The sequence below is a fragment of the Phaenicophaeus curvirostris genome, chromosome 4 (assembly GCF_032191515.1).
Source record: "Phaenicophaeus curvirostris isolate KB17595 chromosome 4, BPBGC_Pcur_1.0, whole genome shotgun sequence".
In the NCBI taxonomy this organism is placed as follows: Eukaryota; Metazoa; Chordata; class Aves; order Cuculiformes; family Cuculidae; genus Phaenicophaeus; species Phaenicophaeus curvirostris.
Window position 1 is genome coordinate 63,130,585 of NC_091395.1, and position 21,140 is coordinate 63,151,724.

General features: G+C 41.6%; 1 protein-coding gene across 2 annotated transcripts in view; it reads left to right on the plus strand.

The window, feature by feature from the left end:
* The first annotated feature begins 16,127 nt into the window (after positions 1 to 16,127).
* BOD1L1 (biorientation of chromosomes in cell division 1 like 1) overlaps positions 16,128 to 21,140 on the plus strand; it is a 37,333-nt gene continuing 32,320 nt past the window's right edge. For both annotated transcript variants that reach the window (XR_011337382.1, XM_069856308.1), the window contains exons 1-5: positions 16,128 to 16,298; positions 16,444 to 16,568; positions 17,726 to 17,916; positions 19,148 to 19,768; positions 20,248 to 20,397. Coding sequence is in view for 1 of the 2 variants with exons in the window: in XM_069856308.1 (XP_069712409.1) it covers positions 16,128 to 16,298; positions 16,444 to 16,568; positions 17,726 to 17,916; positions 19,148 to 19,768; positions 20,248 to 20,397 (1,258 nt within the window). In the remaining variant the exon portion in view is untranslated. The remainder of the gene's footprint in view (positions 16,299 to 16,443; positions 16,569 to 17,725; positions 17,917 to 19,147; positions 19,769 to 20,247; positions 20,398 to 21,140) is intronic.

The window sequence follows — 21,140 nt, forward strand, 5'->3', positions numbered from 1 at the left end:
CTTTCTAAGTTCTGCTTTTAAAAATACTTTGATGACTAAGCAAGCGTTTAAATATTAAGAGAGATTTGGAATGAGATCTCACCCAGCTCCCAGTCAGAACACCCAATGCAAAGCAGAAACAGCTACGTGAATAAAAAGAAGCCTGTGTGGTGCACGCCGAACTTTCCTAAAGTTCAGATGAAAAGTAGAGATTGCCACCTGCTGACCAAAGGGAGAGTAACAACGGAGGTGAGAAAAAGCAGCACTTGCAGTGAAACCCAAGCTCGGCCAAAATCAACGGGGATTTTGCCGCTGACTTCAGCAGAATTGGGATTCCACCCTTGCACTTAACATGCCTCTCATCCAAACCAAGACCTGTATTCATAAAAGTCCAAAGCATTCTACTTTATCTGCAGAAGAAAGCAGCTGACAGAATAAGAAACATACTCAGCAGGTCTCCGGTTCTGTCATCTTCAACGGATGAGCTCATAGTATCATAGTCATGGAATCACAGCATTACAGAATCATAGACTGGTTTGAGGTGGAAGGAACCTTAAAGATCATCCAGTTCCAACCTCCAAGCCATGGGCAGGGACACCTTCTACTACATCAGGTTGCTCAATGCCTCATCCAACCTGACCTTTAACACTTTCACAGATAGGGCATCCACAACTTCTCTGGGCAACCCATTCCGGTGCCTCACCAGCCTCATAGTGAAGAATTTCTTCCTTGTATCTGGTCTAAATCTACCCTCTTTCAGTTTAAAACCATTTTCCCTTGTCCTGTCTCTACAGGCCTTGGCAACAGTCTCTATCTTCCTTATAAGCCCCCTTTATATATTGAAAGGCCTCAATATGGTCACCCAAGAGCCTTCTTTCAGCCCTTCTTCATATGAGAGGTGTTCCAGCCCTCTGACCATCTTCATCATTCGTGGCCTTTCTCTAGACCTCACTAACAGCTCCATGTCTTTCCTGTGCTGGGGACTCCAGAACTGGATACAGTACTCCAGGTGGGGGTCTCAGAGTGGGGTAGAGGGTGAGAATCACTTGCCTCAACCTTTTTTATGCAGCCCAGGATACGTGGCTTTCTGGGCTGCAAGAGCACATTGTTGGCTCATGTCCACCTTTTCATCCACCAACTGATTAAGTCAAGGAGAATCTCTGGTCAAAGGGGTCTCGCAGCAGTGTGAGTGCTCCATACAAAGTGGCTGGTGGAGACGGGAGGCAGTGCTGGACCACAGCCAGGGGCACACCACTGCTCATCTCCGACGAGTGTGGAGGCTCCTCACTACACCAGAAAGAGGGCTGCAAATACACCCGTTGTGGCCGTAACCACCTGGAAGCATAAGGCCTGGATTGCACCACATTTCACAACAAACAGAGGATGAGAGGGGGAAAAGAGGGATATCCTTCATGCTCTAAGAGGGGTTGCAGCTTGTGACCCCTCATGAGCTACTAGACAGTCCATATAGAATGGGGACCTTATAAATGCCTCAACAGAAGCAGCTTCAAACCAGAGCTTACACCTTCTTAAACAAAAAGGTAATCATTTCTGGATACATCTACAGAAAATCAGACTATATCCAGGCAGTGCATGAAAAGAACCTCTTATGTTACCAGGGTCATTAGGCATCATTACGTTATGCTGCTAACTCTTTTCCATACTGACAAGAGAGAATCAACAATCAAGAAAACATTTGCTTTGTTTTCTTTCTGAAACTCAACAGTCTATTTCAACAAGACATGCACTGCACGCACTACTAGAGACATGTAAAAATACAAACTCTAAAATATAAGTTTCAGCATGCTTTTTTTCAGATTTTAGAAATGTATTTTGCATTCATGGTTGAATTGAAAGCAAAATGTCACAGTTTTCTACAAAGCTGAAAATCCAGCCTGATGTGCTCAGGGAAAACTGGAAGAGTCACCAGACACAGAATTGGGTTTGCCTGGCACGTTGCACAGCAAAAGCTACACAAAGAAAGTTAGAGCATGCCCAGAGAGAGATTATTTTTGTACAGCACCAAAAGACCTTGCATGGAGTAGTACCATGTTACTAGCACCTAACCTCTTCCTTAAACCATGCTGGAGGAACTATGCTGAACTCCTAACCACCCTAAGGTGTCCCCCCGTTTTTCCCATCTTTCAGTCATATGTATTTGATACAAGAAGTACTTACTATTACAAAAAGTGGAATATTTTTTATTTAAGTTACAGTAGAGCACCCCTCTACTGGCAGCACAACACAGTTTTGCCTGGTGCCGATCCATACTGTAAACTGATTCAAAAAGCTGATCCAGGCTTCTTTTCTGCAGAGAAAGAAGAGGCCTTTTTAATATGTCTCAGTTCAGTAATTTGGCTTACATCAAAGACCTACTAGTAGTTATGTGATCACAGGTAAAACAGCGATGCAGTTATAAGAACAAGCAAGCTGCTTTGGCATGGACTGTTTAAATTCCTTAAGTCAAATACATCGCCAAAGTCAGAATATCAAAGAAGTACAGGATCAAAAGGTTATGGCTGGTGTCCAATAATCTAGAGCAACATCAACACATTTGCCCCTCATCTCAATCAGGAGCACGGAGAGGTAGAGGCTACTAACAAATTCTTTCAGCAATATACTTTTAGGTTGCATATAAAGTAAATTGGATCAAGTTTGCATTAGTTACATTAAAATATACATCTCAAAACCAAAGGGAAGAGAACAAGGCATTGCGATGACATGAGCTTCACATGTGTCTTAAGTAAACCCAGGAGTCCCCAAATTGTCAGAAAACAATTATTCTTGTGGAAAGAAAGTTGCTCCAGTAATAGTCCCAGAGCAAGTAACTTTTCTGCGCTGCAGGCACCCGTAGGTTTCCCAGTGCCAACTTGTGTTCATGACTTTTAAGCAACTAATTTATTTTGGATAGGTATGTGTCAGTCATTCACTCATCTACTCTCTTGCTTCCTCCTGCCCCTCCAAATAATGGACTTACCACCCATTAACAAGCTGCTGATGCTTGTCTTGGAATGTAGAAAGTGGCACACAAAGCCCAAATTGGCTATTTTACATGGATTTCATGAGGGTCCGAAAATTCTGCTTGCTTGAGACAGTCCAGCCAAAATGAGTCAGTCACACACTACTGCATAAATAGAGCACTTTGTCACGGAGGTGAATTTTGGGCTAAGTAAGTTTGGATGGATTACTGACTGCCTCTTGTTACAGGAAACATAGGAGCACTCCTCAAAAACAAATTTAAGATTTCTGGCCATGGGAGGGAATGTGTCCCTTTATATAAACATTGGAGAGCTTCTTCCTCTGAAAACCTAAGAAATTACATTCAAATATGCTTAGCTATTGAGTTGACATGAGTGTTTTCAAGGGAAGACTTTGACACAGCATCTTGGAGAAGACATAAGAACAACAACCATAGGGGAATTGTCATCCTGGAAAAAAAAGTTATGACCATTGTTACAGACCAGAAGAAATAGTCCTTGTTTGGAAGAGTAAAATATTAGATTAGGGGAAAAAAGCCCATCAGATCTAAGCCTATATGTTAGCAGAAGAAATAAATATGCTTTTGATAAATAGACATGTAAATATTAATATTATCGGTATAGACCACAGCATATCTGAATTGTTTAAAGTTTTTTACTTTATATCAAACTGAGGGAACTGTGAAAGGAGGGATAAATGAGAAAGTACAAGGAAACAAACAATTGCGAAGTTTTAATGAGTTTTGCAGTCCTTTAAAAAACATGAAAGACCGCTGGAGATTTAACAAAGAACAAAGGCAAGATAGAAAAGGAAATCAGGTGCATGTTAGCAGAGATAAGAGCAGCATGCAGCCAAATACCACATACTTAACAAAAATTTTCATTTCATTATATTTAAACCTTGAAGAGAAACCTTGCTCTTTTACACTGTCACAATATGAAGACTACAAGTAAAATTGTGCTTTGAGATTTTAAATAGATCATGTCTCCCTGGCAATTTTAATTAGCATGCTAGTGTTTTCACAAATGCGTCTGGGGAGCTGGTTTTAAGAACAGAAGAATAGGCCTAGATGAGTATATGGAATAATTTCAGTATCCATAATTTAAGCTTCCTTTGTCCTTTGGCAAAAGGATCCAGGAAAAGCATAAAAATAATATTGTAAACTTATCCAAAGCCTCTGTTCATTTAATGCACTATTTACATTTTCCTAACTTGCTCATATGCTAGTGCAAATAGCCATCTCAAAGAGTATCACGGTTACAGAACAGCATTTAAATAAAACATAACTGTGAGAAGGAAGTTCTAAATGCGGTTAAACTGAAGGTAGAGGAGTGAGGCACAGTAAAGAAACTGGAGAGAGGGAGGGAGGAAGGAAGGAAGGAAGGAAGGAAGGAAGGAAGGAAGGAAGGAAGGAAGGAAGGAAGGAAGGAAGGAAGGAAGGAAGGAAGGAAGGAAGGAAGGAAGGAAGGAAGGAAGGAAGGAAGGAAGGAAGGAAGGAAGGAAGGAAGGAAGGAAGGAAGGAAGGAAGGAAGGAAGGAAGGAAGGAAGGAAGGAAGGAAGGAAGGAAGGAAGGAAGGAATACTTAGAAGACTCTCTTTGCTATTTTGTGACAGGAAGAGAATTTGAGAATAGGTCTATAGAGAAAACAGATGTAGGAAGACATGTCACCCTCCCATCCCCCCATTTACTCTGAGTGATTTAATATCAAAGGAGTAATCTGTAACACACACCTCAGGAGACTCTAAAATACTTTCACCTGCCCCAGAGGTCTGGATTACTTGTCTAATAAATTATTTTAATCTGTCCTTCAGGTAAAGTAAGAAAAGAGCATATGGCAACCCTGCCCTTCCTTCCTCGGCTCTATATAAGGTAAAATCCCACTCCAATTTACGTGCAGTATTGTACCACTGCAATTAATGGAACTGCGACAGGAACAGTCAAGGCATAATCTAGTGCTAAAGATGTTTTTCAGGAAAGGTAGATTTCACAAACTTTCACTATCACCAGCCTTTATTGAGTTCTGAAAGTTCACATATCTTTCTCACCATTCCTTTCACCTCTTGAGATATTATATCGCAGGCTTGTAAAGTTCTGTTATGCTGTATAGGATTTTAGTTTATGGGAAGTGTGTGCACATTGTATTTGTGATAATCTTGTCTCTTCAGACTCTTTTCAACAAGCAGTAAATCATGATTTGGCTGAAACAAGCAAGTACAGGAGGATATTTTGAATTACAAAATGATTTCCAGACCTTTCTAGGAAGATGTTTGTATTAGTTTTTTTAAAAAGCTCATTGTAACAATCACTCCATAATCAAAGCTGCATAAAATACCTTCTAAGCTCATGCCAGGAGGGACACACAGACCAGGACAGAAAGTTGAGAAACAGTGGGACAGTCTAAGAAATAAAGTCAGAGGAAGGACTTTGTAGCAGCAGTCCTAAGAAGCTCCTTTCCCATATAGCACTCTTGACAGCTACACAGCTTCATACTCTCCCTCCTCTTTACTTTAGGAAGCAAGAAAAAAGGAGACTAAAGTATCCTTGTCCAATGCGGACAATCCTGTCTCAGTGGAGGGAGAGGTGGAAGCTGGTGCTTTTTTCATTAATGGACAGAAGGAGATACAATCAAAACTCTGGAAAACTTTGGACTTTGTTCTCTCACAAAAGAAATCAAATAGCCCTGGGAAAGGACTTGAGACGTATGAGGAGTCAAAGAAATAAATTTCCATCCATACTCAATGTGCAGACTGAGAAAACCATAATCACTTCAGATCAATTATTTCCTTTGATGTCAGCAGCCTTTGTAGGATCAGAATATTTTGGTTTCTGTGATAAACACTGTAAAACATCCCACTGTTTGTATCACGTGTCGGCAGCAGAGCAGTCTGAGGTCCAAGGAGAGCTGTCCTCCTTTCTCAGGCTAAATGCTCTATCCACCAGCCTCTGAACCTGACACACATCTTTTCAGCAGGCCAAAAACCACCTTTACCCCCTGCAGCATGCAGAAGCACTTCCTTACCTCTACAAAAACACCTACTGGCACCAGTTGGAGACACTGGTGTTATCACAATGGCAAAAGACAGACAGACAGAGAGTAGGTTCTTGCTCAAGAGTCCTTAGAACAGAGCAGCAAGTAGAGCTGAGGCTGCAGAAGAGAGCAGAGAGTTACTGGCAAACAGTTTGTATTTTAACTCTCTAAACTTTTTGTTGTTTTTCTACACCTGCCTTTCTTGGTGTTTAAACTGCAAGACATTTTGGAGAATCCTGAGTAATTAGGAACTTCAGATGCTTAGATTTTCTTTCACTGACCCACTGTTACATAATAACGTAAGGGAGAGAGTGGCATTGCCCAAAATTTTCCCAGCACCTTACTGCTAGAAGTGAAGGATATGCCTTTTAAGCTAGTGCATAGTAAGAAAGAAATTAAAACTTTCTTTACATAAAACATACCATACAGCTGGTTAAAAGAGCCTGCAGCAAATGGAGATAGCTTTAAGACATTTCTAACTACAAAATAAATCTGATGAAAAGTGACGCTGCTGTCTTAAGCAGTACTCTTGGAAAATGAGCTGTAGGACATTAACAAGCCAGTCAGGTGATGACTATTAACACACAGCAACAAAGACCATGGGGTAAAATAAAAGAAGGGCAGGTTTGTGATACCTAAGGCAACACCTGCAGAAGAGGCTGCAGACAAAGCACGCTTGCCCTCCGTGCCTGGACAGGGCTGCAGAGAAGCCAGCTGGATCCAGCAGCTGTGTAGTAGGGCTATGCTTCCGCTGCCCGTCCTCCTTCCAGCCAGCATACTCTTAAAACAGGAGAAAAAGGCTCTTGAAAAACTGTCTTCCTCCTTTACAGCCTCAATAGTTCCATTTTACTAGGCACAAAAAAATGCTCAACGTTGTTTTTACAAATACTGCTCCTGGAATAAACTAACACTTCTCCATTTCAGGAAGGTTTCAAATAAAGGAGCAAATAAAAGCTACAAATACCAATATGCTCAGCTTTCTTACTCTCATACACATTTAAAAATGGTTTCTTCTTACTGTAGGATAAAACTCAGAATGCTTGAATGTTTGGGATTGGCACTGGTAATACTGTTAATATTTTTCCCTTCCATTTTCCTCTAGATAAACAAATGAAATTGAAAACTTTGTATTTCTCACACTCCCCAGCATCAGTGAGCAGGCACACTAATCTGGAATTGTTTCCTCTTGTCTGACTCCTACATCAGTTCCTATTCAGAAAGCAGCCAGTCTCTGAATATGTTCAGAGTTGGTTTTCTCCATATATAATATATCCTAGCAGATCCAGGCTGCTATTATTTTTTTTTCCCCAGGAAACCATTATTTTGCTATTTGTCAGTCTTTCTCCAACCCCAGCCCAATAACTTTTGAAACGGTTGGCCGATTTTAATGAAATCTGGCAGAAAAGCACAAATCTTAAAGACATTAAATTCCCATCATCTTTGTGCAAATCAATAGGTAAGGAGGAAGGACTTCGAACAAGCATTATTATTTCTGCTGTTTCACTTAAAATTGTTTTCACCCATGTCCCACCTTCTTCCAAATAAGTATTGAGAGATGCCCTTGGCCTTGAAGTGCAATAGTCTGGAGTATTTCTCTGGGTAGGTGGGAAATCTCTGGGCTCCCATTTAGGCAGGACACCTAGATTTACAGTGGGACCAGCCTCAGGTGAGCAACACTCTCCTCCACTCTCCCTGCTCAATGGACAGCCAGGCAAGGATGCTGGGCACGCTGCTGGGGCGTCCAGTGGGGTCTGCAGTAGACTGGGAATGAGGGAACACTCTTGACTACACCCAACCCACAGCGTGGATTCACAGCTGGACCCGCCAGGGTGAGGCATTGCCTTCATACCAGCCCCTTTGCTGCACGCTCCCGCCTTACCAATGACTTCAGATAGAGCTCTTTTAATTGCCCAGCGGTACAAGGAAACAAGCACAGCAAGTAGGTCAAGAGCAACAAAACTACCAGTCTCCCTCCCTCAACCACACCTTTGCTAAAGGAATGCCCTTGGAAGGTGACTCATGTCCCTTTTCCTCTGCACGTGCGGCATCTCCAACACAAAATAACAAGTCAAAAGCCCAAGTTAATTGCTTCCCCTTTTAAAATTTTTTTTCTAAACAATTTCAATTTTTTCCATGAAAAATACTGGGTCTGTACTAGGTAAAAAAACTCTGATTTATACTTGAGGATTACAACCAAAGTTGCAAAAATGACGGCATGAGCAATTTTGACCACCCTGTTATTTAGCAGCAAAGTCCTCCTTTGATCCATCTCCCTGCTGACTTCAATGAAACTACACTAGGTATAAATTAAAGCAAAATTCAGTCCATCAGCTCTACTTTAGGCTTCCTGCACCCCATTTAAGCAATACCTCCACCTTGATTTCACCTTGCTGCAGTCAGCAAAGAATGTTGATATAAAAGGCTTCGTGCTTTCGTGTATCTACTCACTCCGCTTTCATGTTTAAGCTGTACCATTCTACCTTACCATTAAAATTACATTTAGGCAAAAGTGAAAGAGTGTATAATCTCTTGTGCTGTCTCTGGAGAACAAGCCTCTATTAATTTTTTGTCCATCTCCCTGTACACAAATAGCAAACACATGTACTTTCCAGTCAAAAACTTACAGTAAATTAAAAAGTCTACTAAAGGGAGCAGAGTCATTCATTCTAACATTTTTCATCTGAATTGAGAAACAAAGTGGCATTTCTCCAGCAGGCAAAAACTTATATTTCAAAAAACAAAAAAAAAAACCCAAAAAGTTATGTTGAAATAGCCAGTCACATTTGTGGGAATTACACGTCTAGTTCCTTAGATGCCAATAACAATCCCAACCCTATTGCATCAATTAGTCATCAATTATCTGTTAAAGAAGTAAGAAAGATTTAGTGCCTCTCACCTTTCGTTCATTGCCATGGAAAAGTGCATCACAAAGAGCCATACCTGAGTCACAACCACGGCCACATGGATGGGCTTTGCTCTCACGGGCAGGACCAGATTCAATCTGCAATTGAAGAGCTCTTTCTGGTTACAGAAAAAAAGAATCAAAGAAACCTGTGGATTAAAGCTATTTGTGACAGCAATCTTTTTTTGCTTTCAAATGTCATCCACTAAGCAGGGTCTACTTATCTTCTTGCAAAACTTGGGGATCCAGGAACTCATTCTTTGGCCCTGACAGAGACATGAATAGAGAACAAAGGGAAGAGAGGCATCGCTGTAACTTCAAAAAAATGTGCTCTAAAAGCATCATCTACAAACTAGGCATCATGATGATGTTCTCAAACTGGAAAAAATAATCTTAACCTTTCAGATAAAAGTTATACTCAGAAGCATAACTTTTAAATCACTTTTACATGTTAAAGCTAGATAAATAAAAGTAAGTTCATTTCTCCATACATCGATGAAAAAGTATTAGACAATGCAGTTAGTTGAAATGTGACTTAGAAAACTTTACCAGCTGGGGTTTTTTTTTCCCAAACTTTAACCAGTCAATCTTCCCAGCAAAGACAACCAAAATTATTAACCACTGAACACAAAAACCTTAGTATTTTTAAAGAACACTTCAATCTGTCAAATGGCTTGCCACTCTGAGGAACCACCACATGCTATCTCCATTGAACTACTGCTCACTGACAACAAGCACTCTGCTCAGCTCCAGTGAGAGACCCAGGATCTCACAGTAGTTCTATTTTGCTCAAGGAATCTCTTTAGAAGTGACTGAAAAGAGGTGTTAGCAAAAGGTCATGACAGACTAGTTTAAATCATAGAATCACCAGGTTGGAAAAGACCTCTTGGATCATCAAGTCCAAACATTCCTATCTGTCCCTAAACCATGTGTTTGAGTATCTCATCTACCCATCTTTTAAATACCTTCAGGGATGGTGACTCAACCACCTCCCTGGGAAGCCTGTTCCAGTGCCCAATGACCCTTTCTGTGAATAATTTTTTCCTGATATCCAGTCTGAACCTCCCCTGGCGCAGCTTGAGGCCATTCCCCTCATAAAAGCATTCCTTTCATCACTTTAGGACGTGTTGTGCAGTCACTGTTTTAATTTCTGCCAAGTCTTTCTCTTGCCAAAGACTGACCTGTGGAAACCACTTAGGACAGGCAGCCTCCTGCGGAATCAAAACAGACTTGTCGTTCCACTGGATAATACACTTAGGCCATCACACATCACCTTTAACATAGGTGATGCTTGCCAGTGCCAAATGAAAACCAAATATGAGTATGTATATATGTGTTTGAACAAGTAACACTAGTAACACATAGAAAGAAATATGGGTGTAAAGCCAGAAAGAGCACTTAGGCATGCTTTATTAATGGACAAACAATTTATCCAAAGGTTATTTATCCAGAAAAGATTACAAAATCATATTCATCAGTCTTGGAAGTCCAAAAGCATTTCACCCAATGCGACTGCTGCCATGTAAGGATATGACACACTGATCACATCACAGCTGAAGGCATAGTCCAAGTCTTGGCGACATTTTAGTCCTGCAGCTAGAGCATTTCATGCTGCAGTTCAGCTGAAGCCACATTTGCTGTTATTGACAAAGCATAAAACCTCAGCAATGCTGGCACTTTTTCTCTGCTGTTCAAAACAGGGGGGACTAAACTGTGATTTCTGCTGTTGCTCCCCAAAATAATACTTTTGCCTTTTTTCTTAAAAAATCCCATATCAGCAAGCATCCGAAAATCTGAGATTCTCTTTAACTAGAGGCAATCACAAAATAAGTTGTTTATGCATAGGGAGAAGCATAGTGAAGAAATGTGCATCAGGAAATGCATCCTTATACAACAAATCAATTCACCTCTGATGCTTCTGGCTTTATTGTAGTACAATAAACAGTACATAAGCTACACAGCAAAAGAAAATACGCCTCAGAGAATGGAGCAATAATGGTAACACAGGTGGTGCAAGGCACAGACATATTACCCCATTCATACAGGAAGAATCGAGCAATCCACCTGGGGCAGAATCTGCTCAGGCATTTCAGTTATTCCTGGTGAAAAGTCTTTGCTTTTTCCTAGAAAAATCGAATTGCTTCTAAACAGGTCCCCTTTCTGTGTACCCTCGTTTGTAAAAGACTACCCTTGTAAGTTTAACACCGCCAGCAACATTTCATCTACAGACACTGCAGAAGATGGATCTTATCAGGGAGAAAGGGCATCTCTTGAAAAGCCAGATTTGTTCAGATTGGTACTTCACTCCTATGCAAAGGATTTTTACCTTTCTATCGTCATTTTACCTTCTTAATCTAGCAGTCACCTGGACTTCAAATACTTCACAAATTAAGATTCATTATCAGCACACATTGCACAACCAAAGCTTTTGAGATAGAGGGGAAAATTGCACAAAATTTTCTTGGGAAAAAAAAACCAGAAAACATCAGCTAACCTGCTAAGTTCTGTTACCACTTTTATCAGTTATGGTATGAACTTACTTCAAGAGACTTTAATTTTATTAACAGACACGAAATCAGTCTGGGATATTGGCCACTGAATTTGATGCTTGTGGTAGGTACTCATAGAATAAGATTTCTACAACATTGTCTAAAAAGGAAAGAGCTATTGCAGGTGCTTTATTTTATCTTACACTACCACCAGTAAAGTATTTCCAGATACAAGATACTATTTTACTATGGTTTAGGAGTATATTTTCTGCTTCAAAGGTGGCATAGTTATTCCATTTATGTCCCCAATCACTCAGCTGTAACACAAGACAAAAAGGTGCTAGCCTGAAATCACAAGTGGTGTGGCTTGCTGCCAGAACAGACACGGCTGAAATGGATCTGTCCAGCCTTACAGACATGTGTCCAATTCTGAGAGATCAAAAGCAAGATTGCAACTAGAAGGAGAATGAAACACTTTCTAAGCCCCCAGCAGCACACAGAGCAGGTATATCCTGAGCCAGAAATACTTTCCCTGAATTTTGTGACTTGTCTTACTTTCTTGTACTTCTCCGATCTCCTCTTGCAGTCACATAAACTTCTTGTTCCCATTGGAACCTCCTTTTTGTCTTGTATCTTGGTATTTCTTCAGTAATTTAAATGCTGCCCAAAATACAGCTGGAACTAAGAAATATGTTATCTACTTTATTAAGTAAAAAGATATTAAGATACTTGCTGAGAAATTTTATATTAAATATATTTCAAAAATATTTTAAAATGAGACTCTTTCCCTAAAAAAGAATGGAAAAGCAATTGTAGTTGTTACTAGTTTGTGAACACCCATAGCAAGGGCTGCGGGCTGCAAGATACAAAAAAAATAACAAATAACAGTAAAGTGATTTTTTTAAAAAAACAAAAACATTTCACTAAAAGTTGCAGCTAAACTAAAATGCACCACAGTTAGAATCCAGAGTATAAAGTGAAGTTTCTCATACTGTGATTAGGGATCACAGATGTTAACACCAGGAATATTCCAAATTACTTTAGAAAAAGTCTAATTCTATGTACAGAAAATCTGCAGTGCAAAATAAACATTACATGTAGTTCAACTGTTTACATAAGTGAAAATTAAATAAAGATGTAAAGAAAAAGTTACGGAAAGGTACTCTTAGGTCTATCTGACAAAAGAATTGTTCCAAGCATAAGGGGACATATGAAGCATGTGGAAACCCAAGTGACATCAGAAATATAGGTTAGGAAAATTAACTGGGTCTGTAAAAGTAAACAAAGAGATTACTGAACCCAGAACAACAAAATACTGAAAAAAACAAATCCCTTGTATTCACTCCAAACTGTTTCTGTTAATTACCTGACAAGTCTTTTTCAATCTGTTCTCTCACAAATAAAAACATTTTCCTAGCACTGGATATCAGGCATCACTAAGTGACTACATCAAATGACCATAACCACTACAGTAAACTACAAGGATAAATTCTGAGTACAAAATCAACAACTACAAGTACTGAACTGTTCTGGAACAACTGAAACAATTACACTTAAACATATAAGTTCATTTTGAGCTCTCTGAAAACAGTAAGATAGTTTAACATTTATAATTCTTTGTATAGCTATACTATAGTGCAACAACAAATACTATATCTTTTTATTAGCATCCAAGACTTCAAATAACCATATCTCGGCTAATAAAAAACTATAAAGCATCCTTAAAACAAACAAACAACAAAGGGTTGAGTTTCGCCTAATTCAAATTCATGTTTTTATTTCAGGAGGTTTCCAGTTTCTTCCACAGCATCTTCCTGTAGAACCATGTACAGTTGGGTCCAGACAACAAAAAAAGGCCATTTTCATCCAGCATTTATGATAAAGGCATTTTATTTGATAAATAAGACATCTGATGAGACTGAAACACTCAGTAAGTTGCATGAAACCTGGGGCGGTATACAGTTTACAGCACAGAACGATTTTTTACATTCAGGTGTTGAATCAGTAAGAGCATGGACTGCTTGTTGCAACAGTTTCAGACTACTGAGCATACCTGATACACAAATATCATTAATGGATTCTGGATCCCTAGCATGTACCCTTCATAGCACGTTCATTGACATAGTCTGAGATAAAAAGCCACGGATATTCCAGGTTGTCTGTGATATCTTGTGTGTGAATGACATACCATTCTGTGAGGCAGGCCTCTTATTCACACTGTTAAAATAAATAAGGGGAGGGGGGGTGCCCCATTTTCTGCACCACCCTTAGATGGGGAGTGACACAAAAAAAAACTCCAAAAAAAACAGAAGAAAAAACCAAGAAGTTGCAGTGCCTTTTCTTAACACAAAATTCTGAAAACATTAACTTCCCAGCAAAGTCTGAAAATTTCATTCGCTATTGTAGTAAGTCACACAATATTTCTAAAATTAGTAGATGCATTTACTAGAACGACACCCTTCACTTCTGTCCTTTCTTGCTTACTGCTACATGAACTTTAGTCAATGGTGAAGAAACATTTTTTTATTGAGAAGAGATGTAACAGAGACATTAGACCACACAGCTAGATATACAAACAGGGGCTGTACCAGGCTCTCAGCTGCAGAATCTCCACTGCTTTTAAACTCTGGTGCTTTAACTCTTCTAGAGGTCCATGTTAAAAATACGACACTACACAAACAGAGGTCAGATTTTTAAATTACTCCGTATCCAAAGATAAATATCTCACAATACTTTTAAATACTTGCCAGACTTGTTTCCTTATGTGGAGTTTTGAATAGTCTAGAAGTACTTAGTTTTTGGTAGGAAATCTAGGGACGAGTTTTAGAATTCTGCTTTTAAGTCTGCAATAACAATCCTGACACTCTTACTTTTACAATCAAACTGATTTTTAACTGCAGAGGATGACTTCCAATATTTGTAGCTGAATACTATCTCTCTCACAACAGACCACAAAACTCGTGTAATCAAAACACTATGGCTGCCAAGTCTCTTTTGCTGTAAGCCAGTCACTCTTTCTATTTTTAACTACATTTTTATACTTGTTTTCATCCTTACCCATCCTGGTTAGGACAGGAGCTCAGCCATCCAGGCGGGAACAAACTGAAGAGCCAAACCATACCCAGTAAGGCCGCACTGTCCCTCAGTTATTGTCTAAGTATAATAAAATTAACTTCTCTGTTATCAGATTTTTCTTGCCTCTGGGGTCCTCTTCAAGTCATAACAGGTCAGTCTGGGAACTACCAGCCTGCAGCCTGTGTAGAATTCTGCCTTGAATGTGGAAACAGTAGGTACTTGGAACAATGACAATAGCAATTAGAGATGAGATTCCAGGACAGCGTATTTAACAGTTGTGACCATAACTCAGAGAGACATCAGAAAAGGTGTAACAACATAACGTGCAAACAAGAAACAACCTGAGAGCACTTGCATTAGAACAGCAAGTGGGAAGGCACTGAAATACAAATGGAACAAGCTCAAACTCGAGTATATATTTCCAGTACCTGAAGGGGGCTACAAGAAAGCTGGGGAGGGACTTTTTACAAAGGCTTATAGTGATAAAATTAGGGGCAATGGCTATGAACTGGAGAGAGGCAGATTTAGACTAGACATAAGGAGGTATTTCTTCACGATGAGAGTGGTGAGGCACTGGCACAGGTTGCCCAGGGAAGCTGCAGCTGCCCCCTCCCTGGAGGTGTTCAGGGCCAGGTTGGACGGGACCTTACACAGCCTGATCCAGTGGGAGGTGTCCCTGCCCATGGCAGGGGAGTTGGAACTGGGTGATCTTTTAAGGTCCCTTCCAACCCAAACCATTCTGATTCTGTATTAAATGCCCCGTACCAGCAGCCTCACCCAGGCCTGTCACAGCTCCAGAGGACCTGAGGAAACCCAAGACAGGCTCCCACCTCTAAGCCTAAAGCCTTCAGCTACAGGCTGCCCAGGGAGGTGGTTGATTCACCTTCCCTGGAGGTGTTTAAGGCACGGGTGGACGAGGTGCTAAGGGGCATGGTTTAGTGATTGATGGGAATGGTCGGACTCGATGATCCGGTGGGTCTCTTCCAACCTGGTTATTCTATGATTCTATGATTCTATTCTACCCCTGGGAGGACGGCACCCCAGCGCCCCGACACAGCGGAGGGACGAGCGCCAGGGAAGATCCCGCCCCTGTGCGAGGCCCGGCCCCGTGAGAAGCCGCGCCCCCCCGCGCCCGAGGCCCCGCCCCGGGGAGGAAGCGAGCGGCGCTGCCCCCACCATGATGGCGGCCAGCGCAGGAAGGGGCGGGATGCGAGGCGGAGTTGCGGGAGCGCCGCCGGGGAGCGCGGAGGCGGCGCGGCGCCGGGCGGCGGCTGGACGGGGCCGTAGGCGTCCCCGCGCTGCCCGCAGCGCCCGGGCGCGGCTCGTGGGGACGCGCCGCCGGCAAGACGGGCGGGGGGGCCGAGGGCCGTCGCCCCCTTCTTCACTCCCCCCCCCACCCCTCCATTTCCCCCTCCTCTCCGGGTCGCGGCCCCCCCCGTGGCGGCGCGCGCGCGCGGCCCCGCCCACTCCGTCCCCTTAAAGGGCCCGCGGCCCCCGCGCGCGGCCCCGCCAGTGCCCGCCCGGCGCCGATGGCGCCGCTGCCGGCGGCCCCGCTTCCCGTCCCGTCACCCGGCGCTTCCTCCCCGCGTTCCCTTTCGCTTCCGGGGTCAGCGCCGCCGCCGCCGCTGCCGCCGCTCGGGAGCCAGCGCCGTCGCGGGGCCCGGCCGGGGCAGCCATGGCCAGCAACCCGCCGCCGCCGCCCCCCCAGCAGCAGCCGCCGCCGCCGCCGGGGGCCGGGGCCGGCGCGGCCGAGCCGGAGCTGGTCTCCATGATCGTCAACCACCTCAAGAGCCAGGGGCTCTTCGACCAGTTCCGCCGCGACTGCCTGGCCGACGTGGACACCAAGGTGGGCGGCGGGCGGCTCGCCGGCGCGGGGGGCTCGTTCGTGGCGGCCCGCGGGGCGTCACCGGCCCTGCGAGCGCGTTTCGCGGGCCCCGAGCCCCTCCGGCCCCCCAAACCCCCGTCCAACCTCTCCGCTGTTACTTTTCCAGCCTGCCTACCAGAACCTGAGACAGCGCGTTGACAACTTTGTATCCAACCACTTGGCAACTCATACCTGGAGTCCTCATCTCAACAAGAACCAGCTGAGAAATAACATTAGGCAGCAGGTTCTCAAGTAAGTGATGGCTCTGGGGCTTCTCTGTTCTAACATGTTTGTGCACCGCGAGAGGTGACAGATGCTCTAGATAAAAGAAACTTCAGAAGAAGCTTTTTTTTATTATTATTATTTTAGCATTTAAAATATTATTTCAGATAGCCGCTCACCGTCAGAATTAGACTGCGAGTATTTTGCCTGATGCAGGGGTGTAAAGCTTGTTTCTGACTTGGGATGTAACACCCTAGCTAATGTCTATCTTTACGGTTTGTTTTAAAGGAAGTATGAGTAAAGCTGCTGCTGTTGTTAGGTTTTGAGCTAATGAAAATTGAAAAGATTTGACAAACTAAGCTCTCGGACTGCAAGACCAAGTTCACTAAACAAACTGGATGTAAGTCTAGCTAGATAGGGAAGAGGTTTTTCAGAACTGCTGTTACGTCAAAATGATGCTAAATGCTTATCTGATGGTACATTATTTCTTTAGGGTTTCTGTAGTTTTCCTTCTCAGAACTCGGGGTGATAAGAAACATTAGGAAATTTCTTCAAACCAGCGTGAGTTTGGTCTCTAAATTGGGACAAACAAGGGTTTTGAGAAGAAATAGTTGTGTTGTAGTAGTGCCATGGATAACTGTTACTTAGGAGCTGTTTTGCTTGGGGCAAAGGGGAGTGGTTATTTGATTTTACTGAATATTAAGGGTGTTCTGTAGAGCTGCAGGACTCTGCGGTGTCACACTGGGGCAGAAGGTAATCTAGGGTGGTGATGACTGGTCTAGTAGTCGTTTGTCCCTTGTGCCTTCTATAGTTCATCTGTTTTATGCCATGGGAATTGATAATGTCAGGCTTCTTAATTTTTTCCACAAATGTTACTTCTACAGTTAGATAGTATTTGTAGGCATAACCAGTAATGATATAACGATAGGCTGCTTGCTGTGTTAATTCCATGCAGTTGGATTGCTTTGTTTCTCTAGCATTTTCTTTCTTAGTTTATATGTCATAGAGAGAGCTGTTGGAAGTACGGACAGCTGGCTAAATACGTGGCTGCAGTGATGATCGGGAAACGTTAATGCTTCTTTGGAGGCTTTTAAGAGTGTTTACATTGCATCTAAATGAGCATATTTCAGTAAGGTGTTCTTGAAAAGCTGTTGTTCTTATGAAGTATTCGTGTAACTTTGTTGCAGGTCTGGAATGTTGGAATCTGGAATTGACAGAATTATTTCTCAGGTTGTGGACCCAAAGATTAACCACACATTCAGACCTCAGGTGGAAAAAGCTGTCCATGAATTTTTAGCCACATTGAATCACAAAGAAGAGGCAGGCCCTAGTACAGCTCCAAGTGAGGAGAAAACAGATGCTTCTGTTGCCGTACAAGGTATTCTACCATGTCTCTTTGGAAAAAAAAGCGTCTTTTGAAAGAGGAGAAATATTGACTGCATTTGCTACTAGCACAAAACTGTTAGCATCAGTATTAACAAGCTGAGCTCCACGCATGGTACCATAATACTTGTCTCTTATTGCTTGTATGAACATAGAAGTCAAGAGAGATGTACCGTGTAGCACCCTGTCACTCTGTCACTTCTGCTTGAGGTTACAAGGGATCACTTTACTGCAGGAAAATAAGTTGGTTTCACAGTTTGTCCACCTAAGTATTATAGGATCAGATGAGGGATAGCTGTAAGAGGAGAATGACTCAATTTTATTTTTTTTATGCATTGGTAGATCATGAAAAAAAATTACGAGACAGCTGCCTTAATGCAGTTGCTGTGTGCAGTAAAATTTGAATGGCTAAGGTCCTCTCAGGTGCTTAAGTTCTGACGTAAGTCAGCCAATCTTTAGTTTCCATATAAACATGGCGCTTTTTCTTTACAATTTTCTTTTATGTTGCCTGGTATTGACTTTTAACTGCTCTTGCAGGTAATTGTCCATTCTTTCTCTTCCACAGCCGTCCATCTATTTGTAACCAAGCCCTGTTTTTAAATCCTAGCCCTTTTCCTGTGAGGCCCACTTCCTTTAAAGTAAGTGGGTTAACAAGCCAGCTGCAGTTCTTAGTGCTAGTCCAGTTAACCCTTTCTCATCCATCTTCAGAGCTGCTTCAAAGAAGATGGGAAAGTGATAAGATATTTCAGATAGTCCTATTATATACTTAATATGCCGAGTCCTTTTTCCGTGTCACTTATGGAGATATCTGAGGCATGAAATCCAGACTTTCTGCTGCAGGATTCTGTGTTGTGCTTCTCTAGAATCACCATCCCATTTGGGATGATGGTAAAGTCGAACAAGAATTGTGTTCAGGACATCCTTCCTATAGACAACCCCTGCTTTCCTGCTGATCTTGGGAACAGTGGTATGTCACTGACTAAGCTGAATCTCTGGTAATGAGATCATAATTGCTGCAAGAATACTACTTCAATACTACTTCTTGGTTGGGTTTTTTTGGTTGTAAAACAAAATCTGTAGATGTTAAATTAGTCAAAACTTTAAGTTAATTTTACTTTTTTTAAATAGTAAAATTATTCTTTTTCCTTTTACTTGCTTAAATTCTATCTCAATGGAATTACAGAAACTAAGATGAGCTAAAACCATTTTCTTTCTTACTACTCAAGGTGTCTCTACTACAGCTTCTAGTGGCAACGTAGCTAGTGATGCAATGTCCATTTTGGAAACAATAACTTCTCTTAACCAAGAAGCAAGTGCTGCAAGGGCTTCAACAGAGAACTCAAATACCAAGAACAATGACAAAGTTGCAAAAAGACTCTCATCTCAGCAGAGTGTGGATGGTAGCACTGACAGAGAGAAAAATGCGGAGGACTTGCCAGACAGAGAGAAAGCAGTTTGTGATCCTTCTGGAGAAGGGGCTGAAGCATTTGCAAAGTGTGAAGATTTAAATGAGCTTCCCTGCCAAAGTGAAGAAATAAAAAATTCAGCAAAGGATATTAGTAATTTGACTTCTACAAGTAAAGATACGAGTAAAGAAATACAACAGGAAAGTGAAGATCAAAAGACTAAATTAGATAAATGTGACAAGAAACCAGACAGCAGTGAAAAAGGTGAAAGGAGAAAAGAAAAGAAAGAAAAACCTGACAGGAAGTCTGACCATTCAAAGAAAAGTGAGGATTCTTCGAAGTCAAAAGAAGAAAAGCAAGCAAGAGAGTCAGAAACAGTGAAACAGTTAGTTCCAGAAAAAAACAGCAATAAACATAAAACAACTGAAAGCACTAAAGAAGGTATGGTGTAGGTGATGCTCTTCCTTAAAATGTGAATATGGGGATTTTTTAAGTGTATTCAGGTGGTGAGTCGAAGTGTATTTGGAATGTAGCTTCTCTGCTAGTTCTGGCACATTTGCCTAGCTAGCCATAGCTAGATCTTGGATCATCTCCTTTAACTGAGGTACCCTCATTAGCAATCAGACGAGCTTTGATTCTTCAGGTGTGTGACTGGTAATCTGCCTTACTCTGGCAACTTCTCTCGGGGATTCCAGTCTGCATTTGAAGTTTCTAGTTGTACTTCAGGGTGATTTCTGTTTTGAGTAAACCAGAGTTAGCATAATAACATTTCATTAAGGTATTACAAATGGGGTTTTATTTCTGTTTCTTGTGCTTAAGATAATTTTGTTTTCAGTGGCAAGATCACTGTTTTAGTAAGAAAAGTTTTTCAAATACAGGTTGCTCTATTACAACTCCTTTTCTCTTTTTTTCTTTGCAAGAAAATATGTCAATAGATTCAGATATGGATGTACTCAGTGATATCACTGTCAGCTCTGTCCATACCAGTGACCTTTCTTCCTTTGAAGAGGAGAGTGAAGAGGAGGCAGTAATTTCTGACAGTACTGAAGAGGGGGAGATCACATCAGATGGTAAATTAGATTGTTAAGTAGCAAGACAAAAAATGCAATGCTTTAGAGTGCATCATGTTAGAAATTTGAGGTCTTGCAGCATGTTTTATTGTACTTGTTTATGGGAAAGAATATGAATGTGGAATGTATAGCATTTGTGCAATTACCAAAGGCAAGTAACGGGCACACTTTGAATATTTTTTTTGGTAGCTTGATGTATTCTAAAAATTGTAAGTCTTGTTTGTACTACAGTATTTCATAGGCACAAAAACACTTAATCGTGGTGGATATGTCACTTCCCTATGGTGCTTTATCCCTTTTCCTTCTGCCATGAATTTGGTGTAACATTGGAGTGCTTTGTTTATGATCCCAGGGTAGTGGTTGTAGCTGACTTTGCAGATCAGCTGAGTTTTAGAGTTTAAGGATAGCAGGAATTCCAGATTGTATCTGACCACAGTAGAAGAAAGAGGAATGGATCTATCTTTAAGTGTTTGAAAACACCAAATCTTTCCACTGACTGGGTTACCTTTTTGTGTTCTTGTCCAGAGCAGATATCAGAGTGTGATTTCTGTGGATATGTGGCTTTGCAGTTAATAAGACTTCCCTCTTCATAATACAGTGTGCCTTGATACCTGAATTAGTTGTCTCTTGTGTGCTATGAGGTCATCTTCTCTGATCTGAAAATATTATTTAGAAGCACTAAATTACTTGCACATTCTCTGGCTTTGGTGTTACCTTTAAACATGACAGATTGCATTCAGTGC